General features: G+C 47.6%; 1 protein-coding gene across 4 annotated transcripts in view; it reads right to left on the reverse strand.

Annotated features, from left to right (window-relative positions):
- The window catches only part of Asic2 (acid sensing ion channel subunit 2), a 1,063,476-nt gene that overhangs the window by 92,759 nt on the left and 957,237 nt on the right, over positions 1-13,480 (reverse strand). For all 4 annotated transcript variants that reach the window (XR_015630264.1, XR_015630263.1, NM_001034014.1 and 1 more), the window contains 1 exon segment: positions 281-431. Coding sequence is in view for 2 of the 4 variants with exons in the window: in NM_001034014.1 (NP_001029186.1) it covers positions 281-431 (151 nt within the window). In the remaining 2 variants the exon portion in view is untranslated.

The raw sequence follows: 13,480 nt of genomic DNA on the forward strand, positions 1-13,480 counted from the left end.
CCCTTTCTCCCCAAATCAAGCCGCTCACTCACCCCACCACATCTGGTCCTTTGAACCTCCCTGCACACCACCTCTCCCTCCCCAGTACTCACATCCTTGCTCCAACCTGGAGGAACCTAAGGGAACCAGAGGCAGAACCATGCTAGCTAGGGACATCCTCACCATCTGCCAGAATGTATCCGTTCTGTTGGAGAGCAGCCTGCCCGCTTCCCACCGCCTTTCTGAGGGAAACCCGCCTCTCTGACACCGCCCGGTGCCAGAGTGTCTGGGCCCGGCTCACCTGTCTCTCCCCAGATGGGCAGGTACTCATCTTGCTGAATGTCCAGCATGATCTCCAGCCCGTTGCCCGTCCCCCCCTTGACCGTGGTGAGCAGCGGCTTGCCATCCTCGCCTGAGTTAAACATGTAACACTTCCCGTATTTTGTAAACACCTGGAGGAGAGAAGAGAGAAAGAGAAAAGCACACGGTGACTCCACATTGACCTAGAAAGATGAGCAAGACCCTAGAGTGCCCCCAGCAAGCCAGAGTCCCTACAGACCGCTGACATTAATTCCCCAGCCCCTTGCCCCTCCCCCCACCGTCCCTGAACACACACACTAAAGATGTCTCCAATGATGCTTTATCTTGTCTGATGGCTGGACGTTTGCTAGTAGGATTTTGGTATACAAGAAGAAAGACCGGCATCCCACTGGGATGGCATCTGATCTCTTCCTCCCCCTGGCCACTCCCCTTGAAAGTACGACCTGACCTGCTGCCAAACATTAAACTTCATCTTAAACCCCTTGATGCTCCGGGGCACTTCCCAAGCTTCAGGCTCCTCCCTGGGCTGTAGACTCACTGAAACCACTTCTGATAAAGGGTTTCCAGATGTCGCCCAGCTGACCCCCACTCAGTCTGCCCCCGAGGCTGACTCTAATTTTCTATGTATGTATTTCTTTCCTCTACACCAGAAACATTTTCTTCTGAAGGCTGGAGGGAGGTCCATTAAGAGTCAGGAGTTAATGAAACGTACAAGGCACAGGCTGCTCTCTTGGGTGGAACTTTCCTTTGTTATCAGTTCTCTACCTGACTCTCCCCCAGGAAAAACCACACACTGCCTCATCCAACAGTTCCCAGAATTCCCACCATGGAGAACAGCATGAACTTGTCAAGGGGCTCAAGCCGGACCCTCCGACTCAGTGTCTAGTCTTTTTTTTTTTTTTTTTTTTTTTGGTTCTTTTTTTCGGAGCTGGGGACCGAACCTAGGGCCTTGCGCTTCCTAGGCAAGCGCTCTACCACTGAGCTAAATCCCCAACCCGTGTCTAGTCTTTCTCTTCCTCACCCAACGCATAACCAGCCTGCAAGGCCCATCCATACTCTCTCCATATCTGCCTTGAATTTAGCCATTCTTTTTCTATCCTGCTGGACTTTAGGACTCAGCCCTTGCTTGCCGCCAATGCTCTGGTTTCCTATCTGGCTTGAGGAGGCCCAGATAATTCTCTCTAGCCACCCTGTAAGCTTGTTTTTCTGAAATTTAAACTTGGTTGTGTTGATCCTGTGCTGAAAATCTATCAAGGCTTGTCACCTCCTTCAGGTTAAAATCTATGTCCTCTTAACCCGGCCTTCTACAATGCGCTCTTCATGTACCTTCTGCTTTCTGACCTCTTGCTTCCCGCCAGAGCCCATAGGCATCATGAGATGGTCAAGTCCATGGTTTCAGGATTCACACATCTTCCTGAGGTGGCTCACACAGCACCGGGCACATAGATATCATAAATATATACTAAATGAGTGGATGGATGAGAAACTGCTGGTGGAGTCAGACCAGATAATCTGTAGCATGGGAGCATAGCCTGCTGCTCCGCCCACTTCTGGCTTCCCACTCGCCCCTTTTGCCACCTGCACTCCTGCTCATCATTCTCTACCTGGACAGGCGCTCACTGTCTTGAAGATGGGGCCGATGTTTCTCCTCCTCCAGGAAGACCTCCAGGCTTTCTTGCCTCTCCTTGTCTTCCCCACAGCTCTCATCCTATGTCATTGAGTGGAACTGCTTCCTGAACTTGATGCCTTTCACTCCTGAATCTGAGCTCCCTTCTGGCCACACAGCCTTGCTCTATTTTTGCCCGATGAAAGCGTGACCATAAAGATGTCATGTGGGAAAAGTCCAGGGCAAGGGATGAGAGACCTCTGTCCAAGTTTTCACGCCGTCTCTCAGTATTTTGATACTGAACGAACCCAGTAAACCCTTCAAGCCATGATTCCTCCATCCATAAGGTGGAAACTCTAGTCCAGGCCTCTGCGGCCTCTCAAGGTTACTGAGAGGATCAGATAAGATTATCCATGCAAAAAAAAAAAAATCCTCCGAAAAACTATGAACTTTATGTAAATGCTAGCTCTATTTTTTTTAACATAGTTATATAACCACTTTGCACCCTCGAGCTGAAGCCAAATACATCTGGCAAGATTGACTGGAAGAGAGCCAGGACGACTGGATGGGATTCCTGCAGCCACTGAGATCTGGGTGCAGGCCACCTCCCTCTGGCTTCCTGTCCTTTGGTCAGGAACAGACTGAGAGCAAGTGCAGCACCAGGGACTGCCTCTTGGTGCACCTCTTGAGGATCGAATGGAAAGAATACAGAGGGTTACCACTGTACCACATCTGGCCTTCACAGCGTGGCCATGGATGGGTGTTGCTGCTCCCTTGTAGGGAGGTGGAAACCAAGGCCCAACTAACGTCTCACAACTAGTAATAAGAGGAGCTGGAATTCAAATCCACGTCTGTCTAGCACACGTGCTCTCCCTGGGTGTGTTGTTCTAGAAGGAACACAAGGGTCTGGGTCATCGGGTCACTTCTCAGAGCAAGCACCTTCCTCTCTCTTCTATGTTGCTTGGTTTTTTATCAATCTGTCATTATTCATGTGGTTGTGTCCCTACTATGTGCAAGAAATAGAGTAGTTGCAAAATTATAGGGCCTACGTCTTCTCCATCACATGAAACGACTCCAAATCACTGGCTAGCTGTACCAAATCACTGGCTAGCTGTACCAAATCACTGGCTAGCTGTACCAAATCACTGGCTAGCTGTACCAAATCACTGGCTAGCTGTACCAAATCACTGGCTAGCTGTACCAAATCACTGGCTAGCTGTACCAAATCACTGGCTAGCCGTACCATTTCAGGATGACCAAGTCGGTCTCCCAGCTTCATGGTGGGAGGAAATAGCTAGAGACAAAGTCCCAAGCAAACAGTTTCTCTAAGAACTGAATGTTTCGCCTGCTGTTGCACATTGTGATTGAACTCAGCTAATGAACCTGTCCCCTCGAGAGATGCCCACGGGGCCACTGTAATGAGCACATAGTTAGCACATCCATTGCAAGGGGCTTGAGTATGTCAGGAGTGACATCCGGGGCGTTTCAACAGAGCGCTCCATTCCTTTCTTTCCTTTCATCTGCACAGGCACTCTATAAACAGCCAGCCTTGAAAACTGCCCGTAATTACACTTGGTCTATCCACACCAAGAGATTTGTTGTGAAAAGTAAATTCCAGCGTTAGTGTCTGATTGTTACACATGCCGGTTCCCCCAGTTAACTTCTTTCTTCCTCCACTGTTTAGCCCTTGACCTTTAGAATACTGGGCTGGGGATAGAATATACTGTCTACTTCTGAAGTCAGCCCTGATCCTAGCCCTACCACAGATGTGCTGTGCCAAATGACTCTGACAAAGTGAACTCTCCGGCCCCAAGCAACAGAGAAGGCTGGAGTGTGGTCTCAGAGATTCTCGAATTCACTGCCTCCCTTTTCAGATACACAAAGACCAGGGAGGTTGCCAGCTGCCGTAGGCTATGCACGGAGGCTATGTCCAAGGGGAACATGGACACCTGATTGAGATGTCTGTCCTTTCCCCACTGAGAAGAGGAGACAGGATGTTGGGGCTTTCTCTGGTCCCTCCCACATGAACTTCTGTTAGCTGCTGGTTATCCGTCCTGTGCAGACTCAGTAGGAGCTGAAGCCAGTGAGCTGCAGTCTTTCTCTTATAGGGTGGGAAGTCCTGTACAGTAGGGAGCATGGGGATTTACACTTTGAATCTTGCCAGGACCCTGCTAAGCTGGGCTCTCCTTCATAACAGTGCCTTCATCTCAGGCTGATTTTTCCTGCCCTTCCTCCTGGGGGAAGGGTGCTGGGGCACATTCTCCAGTGTGCCTGTGTGAGCTGACCTGGCAGAGTGGGTCAGGGTTGGGAGCCAGGTTGACCATCGTCAACTCTTGACAGCCAACTGATGGAGGCTAACTTCTTCCTCAAGGCAGGCCACTGTGCTGTGGTTCCCTCCAAGCTAAAAACCTTCCATCTTGGAGAGAAGCTCATTAAGATGTTTATAGGGAGGGGAAACAACTGGATGTTCTAAGGGGAGACGAAACCCTCCATCCTGCAGGGAAACTCATTAACACTGCAAGTAAACAACCTGAAATAGCTTCAGGTAGTCTGTGAAACTGGCCAGGCCCCTCTCTCCACAGCGTGTATAGGCTGTGAGGATTGCTGAGAGACACTCTCAGGCAAGTCCAGAGGACTGAGAGACCAGGAAGCAGCCTGGAAGAAGCAGGGCTCGGCAGAGCTGCCTACAAAAGACACACTCCATTGAAGGAGTTGTGCCGTCTGCAGGCTGGGCGGTGCACCCCCAGCTCCCACCTTCTGTGGACTGTCATTTATTCCTCAGTGGGCCTGTGGTAGTGGAGTCGTCACTGAGTCATTTCTGCTCCTGTAAGTAACCTCATATCCACGTTCCTCAAAGTAACCCAATAAAACTTATTGGTTCACCGACTCAGACCGTGGTGACATCCATGCTTTGGTTCGTTTTTATTGGTTCCCTGTCTGGGGCGAGTAGACATTTGTCTGTGTCACCCAAAAAGCAGTGTCATACACCGCAGATACAGTAGGACAGAGTCTAAAGCTTCCTGAGTCAAAGGTCAAGTCCCAGACACTCCTTGGTGTCCTGCGGGTTCTCCTTCTCCCTTCGTCCCCCTATGCTTCACGCTTCCTGGCCAATTCAGTTCCTGGAGATCGGCAGGCTCTTCTCCCACGGGGCTTTTCCACAGGCTGTTTGCTCCGCCTGGACTATCCTCCCCACATACCTCACATGTATCAGACTTCAGCTTAACAGGCCTTGTTTACCCACCTCAGTCTCTGGCTCCCAGATTTACCTGAGCTCAGCCTTCTTCTCTCACAGCCCCTGTGCTTCTCTGCCACAGGTTATAACTAGATCGTTATTTCTTTGTTGGCTATGTTATTCCCCCAGACTGTAAGTTTCCAGAGTACAGGAAGTATGTGTTTGTTGAATAAATGAATGGATGAATAAGTGAGTGAGTGAATGAATGAATGAGTGAGTGAATGAATGAGTGAGTGAGTGAATGAATGAGTGAGTGAGTGAGTGAATGAATGAGTGAGTGAGTGAATGAATGAATGAGTGAGTGAGTGAATGAATGAGTGAGTGAATGAATGAATGAGTGAGTGAGTGAATGAATGAATGAGTGAGTGAATGAGTGAGTGAGTGAATGAGCTCCTCGTCTCGTCTTGCCTATCCCAAGCAGGTGCACTTGGGAGCTGGCTGGCTTCACTTGGTTCTATCCAGTGCTTATGCTAAGGAGGTCTTGTCCGATCCTCTGCCCTCCCCTGTCCCGCCCAGCTTTCTCCTTAACGCATCAAGTGTCTTTGTCTCTGTGAAGGCGCCACATCAAGTAATCCTCTCAGGAGCTAAGATGATGAGGGAGATGCTTACCTTTGTGGGCGCAGCCCGGGGGTCTCTGAGAGAGCACAGTGCCTCCCAGCTGATGCCTCAGCTGCCTGCTGGGCTGTGGAGTCAGCCCCTCCTGGCTAGTTTTTCTGAGGATTATTTTCCACTCGGTTCAGCATCAAAGGCGGCTGAGCTATTTACACAGAGCACAGGTTTTCTACAAACTCGGGACAAGATGCAGCTTTCTGTCGTCATTTCAGGACATAATGATGGGTAAGTGTAACACACGCCTCAGATTTACACCTTATCGCCCCCGGGCAGAAAATACAATTTATTTAAGTCTAGACTGTCAGGCCAAGCTCTCTGCTTCTCCAGACTGCCATTCTTCCTGGCATTTCTGTGCCTTAGTGGTAAGAGCTGACAGCCCCATCGGTGGCTGGCCGGGATGGGTTTGCTGATTGTTGAAGTAGCTTGGAGGCTGGATTGGCTTGTAAGGTTTAAGCTAGGAAATGTGCATGCTTCAAACTGGAATCTTTAGATGAACTGAGTCTGCCAACCATGTCCACCATGATAAATTGTTGGCATCTTCCGGATGCATTGCCCTTAAGTTACAGTGTCTAAAAACCTTTTCAACTTTTTAAGTGGCTCTATGAGGTTGGAGGGAAGGAAGCTGGCAGTTCCTGAGTCTGCTCAGTGCTACCCCCGATTGGCACTTCGATAGGTACTATCTCTCTCTCTTTTCCTTAGGTGGCCCCAACCATCTCGAGAGGGAGGAATCTTAGAGCCACATCCCTCTTTACTGTTGTAGAGATGGAGTCTGGATCTTTCTAGCAACACAATTAAAAGGAGGGAACTGTGGGCTTTCCAGACAGACAGGACGGGGTCAGAGCTTGTTATGTCTGCGGCCTTGAATAATTGGAGAACCTAAGGGGGACAAAGGCAGTGGCTGCGCTTGAGAGATTGGTTATGCTGTAACCGTCACTAGAGGTCTCAGCAGAAGAGGATCTGAGGTCTTCCTTTCAGCAGAAGAGAGATGTGCTATAGAGAGAATCAGTATTGTGGTCGCAAGAACTGGGATGAACTGAAGAACGGGAGTCTTGCTCCTGCCCTGTGTCCTCCTCACCATACGAAGTTCGTCTTAAAGTGGTCAGAGGAACTGAAAACCATCCCATGACATTGACTTCCTTCTTAACAGTGCTAAGCTTGTAGCTGGAAGCCCAGGAGAGCTGATGGGATTTCTGGAGGCTAAAGAGTCCTGGGGAGGAGTGGGGTGTTTTCACATATACAGAACAGGGTGGAATTGTCATGTGCGTCTCAACAACTAAGTCAGATGTAGGATCTGTGGCCCAACCCCAGCTGGGGTCTGCAGTTGGGAAGTTCTAAATCAATGAAACATGGGGTTGGGGAGAGTGGGGACAGTCTCACCAACTCTCCAGTAATTTGTTCAGCAGCTCTCAAACAGGAGACTAGCTTTGCTCCACTCCCCGTCCATGGAGTGCCTTAGGCGACAATGACCCTGTACCTACTGTCCTTCCTCTGTCCTATGATGACAGTCTAATCCCATTTTTCAGACGGAGGGTAAGGCCCTGGGAGGCTGGGTTGTTGGAAAGACAGGATGAATCTCTCCCTTATCCCAAAGGCCCATGCTTTCTGCCTCACTGGCTCTCAAAGCTGCACTCACACCCACATGCCTCTCCCATCCTGCTCAGATCCCAGCAGACTGGCAAGCCTGGTGCTTGCCTCAGGCTCTCCCATAGGGCAGTGGAAAAGATACATCTCAGAGGCAGAGGCAGAAGAATTCTAAAAAAAAAAAAGTGCCAGATACCAAGAGTCCTCCAAATTTCTCATTTTGACATGAGGGTGTCTAAGGGTCAGCGAGGTGAAATGACTTACCCTGGGATACATGGCTACTCGGGAAGATTTAAGATCAAACTTGGGCTTGATGGCTAAGAGCAGCTGTTTGCACTTGTCAAAACCTGATGACCATATTTAGGATCCTTTCTGGGACACTACACTTGGGCTACTGGGGCCTGCTGATAGGCCTGCATCTGGGTTGGCATGGACTCTGGTTGGGGACCCTGACCCACAGATCACAGGATGTACAAAGTAGAATCTTGCTGGGAAAGGTCAGGAGTGGCTGAGATCCACAAAGTCACAGTCTTTGTCAAATTAAAAGCACAGAAAACATTGCTATACCATGTATCTATTTAGGAAAAATCAATTATGTAAAAGCCCCTTAGGAAACATCAAAGCGGCTGGGCCTGCAAGCTTCTAACCTCCTAGCCTGCTCATTAACACTGACCTTTTGGACATTTTCTAGGTAATGTGCTTCTCCTCCTGTCTTGAAGGAAATGGAATTACCTGGGTCCAAAACTCCTCTAAAGCCCGCCTCGTCCACCCCACCCCCCATTCAGTTTTTTTCTCAATGAAGTCACTGGAATTTTTCATTGGGCTGTTTTCAAGATAATGTGCTTGTTAGAGTTCATCATTGAATTTCTTGTTCTCTTTTTTTTGTTTTGTCTTTGAAGTTCTTCAAATACATTTCACGAAGTGGCTAAGTGAAAGGTCTTTATCAGACTTCCAGGAAACAAATGTATTTGTCTTTTGTTTTCTGAAGTTGCAGTAAAGGCGTTGGGAATGAAATACAGTCAGAGACTTATTAGCAGAGTCCCAGTATCTGGTTAGCTTTGGGAAGGCCAGGGATGTATCTTATTCCCGCACCTGCTTGCTATTTGTTCCTGCCTTGTGGTGTTTTGACCACTTATTGTATTCTAAGAACTATGACTGTGCTTGTTCCCTAGGAAGATTAAAAAGAAGATCCTGAGGACTGGGAGCTTCAGAGGTATGAAGTCAGTAAAATGTCTGTTGGGCAAGCATGAGGCCATGAGTTCAGATCCCCAGCACCCAAATAAGAGGTAGATGTGACTGAGTATGTCTGACCCCAGGACTGGAAATGTGGGGGCTTGGGTGGAAGTTGGGAGAGGGAAACAGGTAGATCCCAGGAGTTCATTGGCCAACTAGGCTAAGTGAATCGATGAACTCTGGGTTTTGTGAGACACCCTGTCTCCAAAATTAAGGTAGAGAAGTAATTGAGGAAGACACAGAATGTTAACCTCTGGCCTCTACATCTATTCGAAAAAAGGTATCAATGCACACACATACACACACTCACACCACACACATACTCACACATAAACACATACACACACACATTCACATTCTCACACTCATACACACATACTAACATACACTTACACAGCTTACACACACTTATACACATACATACACACACATATACACATTCACACCACATACACACTCACATACACATACTTATACACCTTACACACACCACACACACATACACACATAGGCACACACAAATACACACTCTCACACTCATACACACATACTCACACACACTTACACAGCTTACACGCACTTACACCACACATATACACACATACACATTCACACCACATACACACTCACACACACATACACTCACATACATACACACTCTCACACTCATACACACACACTCACACACTTATACACCTTATACACACCACATACACATACGCACATAGGCACACACATACACACTCTCACACTCAAACACACATACTCACACACACTTACACACCTTACACACACACCACACACACATATGCACACACACATACACACATATACACACTCACTCATACACACACTTACACACCTTACACACACACACACACACACACACACACACACACACACCTGACTTTAGCACCTCCATGTGGCAGATTCTCTTCTTGGGAGTGAAAGAGAGGAGACAACTTCTCTCCTGTCTCATTTCTCCAACAGGAGACTGCCTTCTTTCTTAGAACATCAGTCATATCACTGAGCCTGAGCCATGAGTGGGCACCGTGTCATCTTCTTCAAGCACTCTCTAAGATTCCTAGAGCTCCTTGGTGTGCCATTCTCCTAGATTGCCGGTGAGGAAGCTGCAAGGCTCTGAAAGGTTAACCTCAGTCAAGGGAGTGCCTCGCCGGTGTGCCACTTTATGTGAGGGAGCTGTGAGAAAAAGACTTTGGTAAGTAAGTGATGGGCACAGCTGTTTGTAGAAATAGTCAAGTTCCCAGGGGCAGCAGAGAGTAGAATGGTAGTCACAATATGTCAGTGGATGAAGAAAGGGGGAGTGTTCATTGGTGCCCACAAAATTTCATGCGGGAAAGAGGGACAATAATTACGATTAATAACGATGTATCACACATTTTAAAAATAGCTTTAAAAAAGAGGACTTAAAATCTTTGTACCACAAGGAAAAAAATAAGTATTTTCAGGGAAAGATATGCTAATTAATTTCACATGATCGTCCACAATGTATATATAATCAAGAAAGCATCATTTTGTACCCCATGAATATGTACAGTTATTGCTTGTCAATTGAAAACAATAGCAAAAATCTAAGAACTTTAGTGTTATTTGAATGTATGGTATGGTTGCAAGACCCTCTATGTCCATTCCCAAAGCCCATCTGTTGCCATGTGACACTTATTGCTAAGAACCGGAGGCCTCTAAATGAAAAAAAAATTCAATAAAATAAAGGACTGGAGGCCTCTAACCTCCTGCCTCCAAGACTAACGTTCAGCCAGGGCCTTTCTAGTATCCAGAGCTGAAACTAAGCTAACCCTAACCTAACAACCACTCAGGAAAGTATTGAGCACTTTGTAGAAGAAAGTACCACAAGATGGCAGGGCCTGTCTGCTGTAGATTGGTTCTAATGATACTTGTGTTAATTTGGTTCCCTGGTTCTAATGCTACTTGTGTTAATTCGGTTCCTAAGATTACAGGGAACCCACACGACCACAGGGAACATGCTGAGAATCTCTGCTACCAGTTGACTTTGATTGGTAAATAAAGTGGCTGGCAGCCAATGGCTGGGCAGGGAGACAGAGGCGGGACTTTTAGGTTATCCCCTATCCTAGGGGAGGGAGAGAATCGCCATTGCTGGGAGAGCCATGGAATGCTGGCTTGAGAGCTGCAGAAGACAGAGTTCCAATCATGTAAGATCCAGGGAAGAGCAGCTCTAGGACCCCTTCCCACATTAGGTCCGGGGTAGTAGAGCTGGAATATAAATTTTAGTAAGTAATAATTCAGGAGTATTGAAGGGGAGAGTTAGCAACATGGAAGTTTGGGAGTGGCCCAGCCACTGCGATGATTAAGGCATATTAAATATAAGGCTACATGTGTGTCTTTCATTTGAGAATCCAGAGCACTGGGAAAGGTAGCAAGGAGCTACAGTGCTGGGGAGAGTAGAGCAGATTAACCGGCTGTTACACCAGTGTTCTGGGACAATGGCTTGAAGGGAGGTAGGGCAACTCAGAGTGTCTTCCTGAAAGTTCACCATAATATAGGCAGATGTTGTCTGGGTGGACTGTTATTGAAGTCCAGCGAGTCCTTCAAGGCCATTCTCCTGGAAGGAGATTCAAAATACCAGGCCACTGCTGAAGAACCCGTTCCTACCACTCAGTAGGGAATCACATATGGAGTCCCCAACTGAGATTACCCTTTGGGAAGTGGGTACCAGGTTCGTTTAGGTCGGACTGCAGCATGGTTGGCTTGGGAGGGGCCAACAGGCATCCAGGCTTGACGGAGATTCCAAACGGGACATGAGGCAGGTCTGATGGTATTTTTCTGAGGTCCCTACTATCTATTTCCCATCGCCGGTAGGAGTTGGGTTATTTTCATCTCTGGATTTACAGAGCTTTATCTGATAGCTGGCACATAGTAGGTACGAAACGACTTTGGGGTCACGTCATCCTGGCTCCAATACTTACTATATATGCTAGGTGGCATGCACAGTGAGAAGCATGACTCAGCTGTGAGACTGAGACGAGGGTAATGATTAAGGCAGCTGGGCCACAGCTGAGAGGAATTAGCATTCGACTCTCCCAGTAGCAGTCTGGCTCCTTGATCTGACCATCCCTATGATGTCACCCAGCCAAACCCATTCATGGTGCCAAGACAAGTCAAATCAAAATGAGCACATTTGACATGGATTTTATGGGTGTAGCAAACCACTTTTTTATCGACTTAAGGCCCACTTCACAAGATGAAACACGCCAGTATTGTAGTTTTGGCTAAGACACAATGGTTGGGGAGCTGGGAGGGGTGAACAGACCACTATTATTTAGCTAAGTGGAGACAGCATCAAACTTCTAAGCTCATATCCCCACCAGTAGATTAGTGCCTCTCTCAGCCTCCGTCACACACATTGCTTGTACAGTGGATACCAATTAAGTGTCTGTGGGAAACTCAGCCCCTTTGGAACTTCTATATTACCCACTCCCCCAGGGGTCAAGGACCATCAAGGAAGAGGGGGAAGACATTGTAAGAGCCAGAGACTGGGGTGGACTGGAATGTGGCAGTGTCTTCTAGGGGTTCCTGCACTCATGAACTCACAGCGGTTCATGAGGTTACCAGATCAATCCAGTCAACGTTCTGACGTGGATGAGGGAGGGGCTCTCAAGCGCTAGCTCGGGCTGATATTGCTGGTCAGTGGCTTCTTGGGGAGGGAGAATCAGTTTTCTTTAAGGGTGTGTCCCCTTGTAGGCTGACCATGTTCCAGTGAATAGCAAAACACACAAGAGTATATGAGCAGGACACAATGGATTAGTTGGTTCCTTAAAAAAAAAATAATAGACGCAAAGTTGAGTTGGGGCGAGAGGGCTGGAGGTGGATCATCATGTATGAAATTCAACAATTAATAAACAATATTAAACAAACAACAACTAAACCGAGCACATTTTAATAGGCCAAATCAGACTATACAGAACACTGCATCAGACGTAGCCATTGTAGGCCTGGAGCTGAGGAGAAGGCTCCTTACTTCTAGGAGGACAGGGACTCAGACAGAAAGGGAGGGAGAAGGTGTGGCCACAAAACGCCCACTGGCCCTTGCTATTTCTATATTTCTGCTCCCTCTACCACTCTCTGTTTTCCTACTCTGCTGATGTGAAAGCCATGGCCTCGGCCTTCTCCTCCTCCCAAGCAAAGCAAGCTGGGGTATCAGGAGGAGGCTGTGAGACCAGCTACACTCAACGGCATGCCCCAGTCTGTGTGCCCATCACCCTGGAGACAGTGGATGGAAAGAGCATTGCAGAGAACGTTAAGTAGATAAAATTAGCTAGCATTTTTATTATTGATGGAAGTCTAGTCGAGACTCTGAAATCTGAGCTCCTATTGAGTGTGAGTCTGGGTGTGTGGTTCTCATCCAAAGCTCGTTTATGACTATACTTGATTTAATCACCAAGTTATCCCATGATGCCATGCGATGTTTTGGTATGTAGTAGGAAGGATCCAATACGTTAATATATCTGTCACCTCACATACCCCTGTCTTTGTGGCAGGAGCCTTTAAGACTCAGCAAGTGTGAAGTGTGCATTAGTATTTAACACTCACCAAGCTGTGCATCTCACCGTCAGAATTTACCCATCATGCCTAATTAAAATGCTGACTAAAGTCTTCTCTTTCCATGCCCGCTCCCTACGTCCTCAGACCTCCCCAGCCTCTTGTAACAACCATGGCAAATGGCCATCAGATATTCGAACAGCCCTTAGGGACATGCAAATTAAATCCACCAGAGCTAAAACCTCACACCTGTGGAGAGGGCTATTCTAAATCTCACAAAAGATAGCAAGTACTGACAAGGATGTTAAAAAAAAAGCAAGCCTTGAACACTGGTTGATGTGGTGAAAATTAATGCATCTAAATACGGACTTCCATAT

The sequence above is a fragment of the Rattus norvegicus genome, chromosome 10, assembly GCF_021556685.1.
Source record: "Rattus norvegicus strain SHRSP/BbbUtx chromosome 10, alternate assembly SHRSP_T2T, whole genome shotgun sequence".
Classification (NCBI taxonomy): Eukaryota; Metazoa; Chordata; class Mammalia; order Rodentia; family Muridae; genus Rattus; species Rattus norvegicus.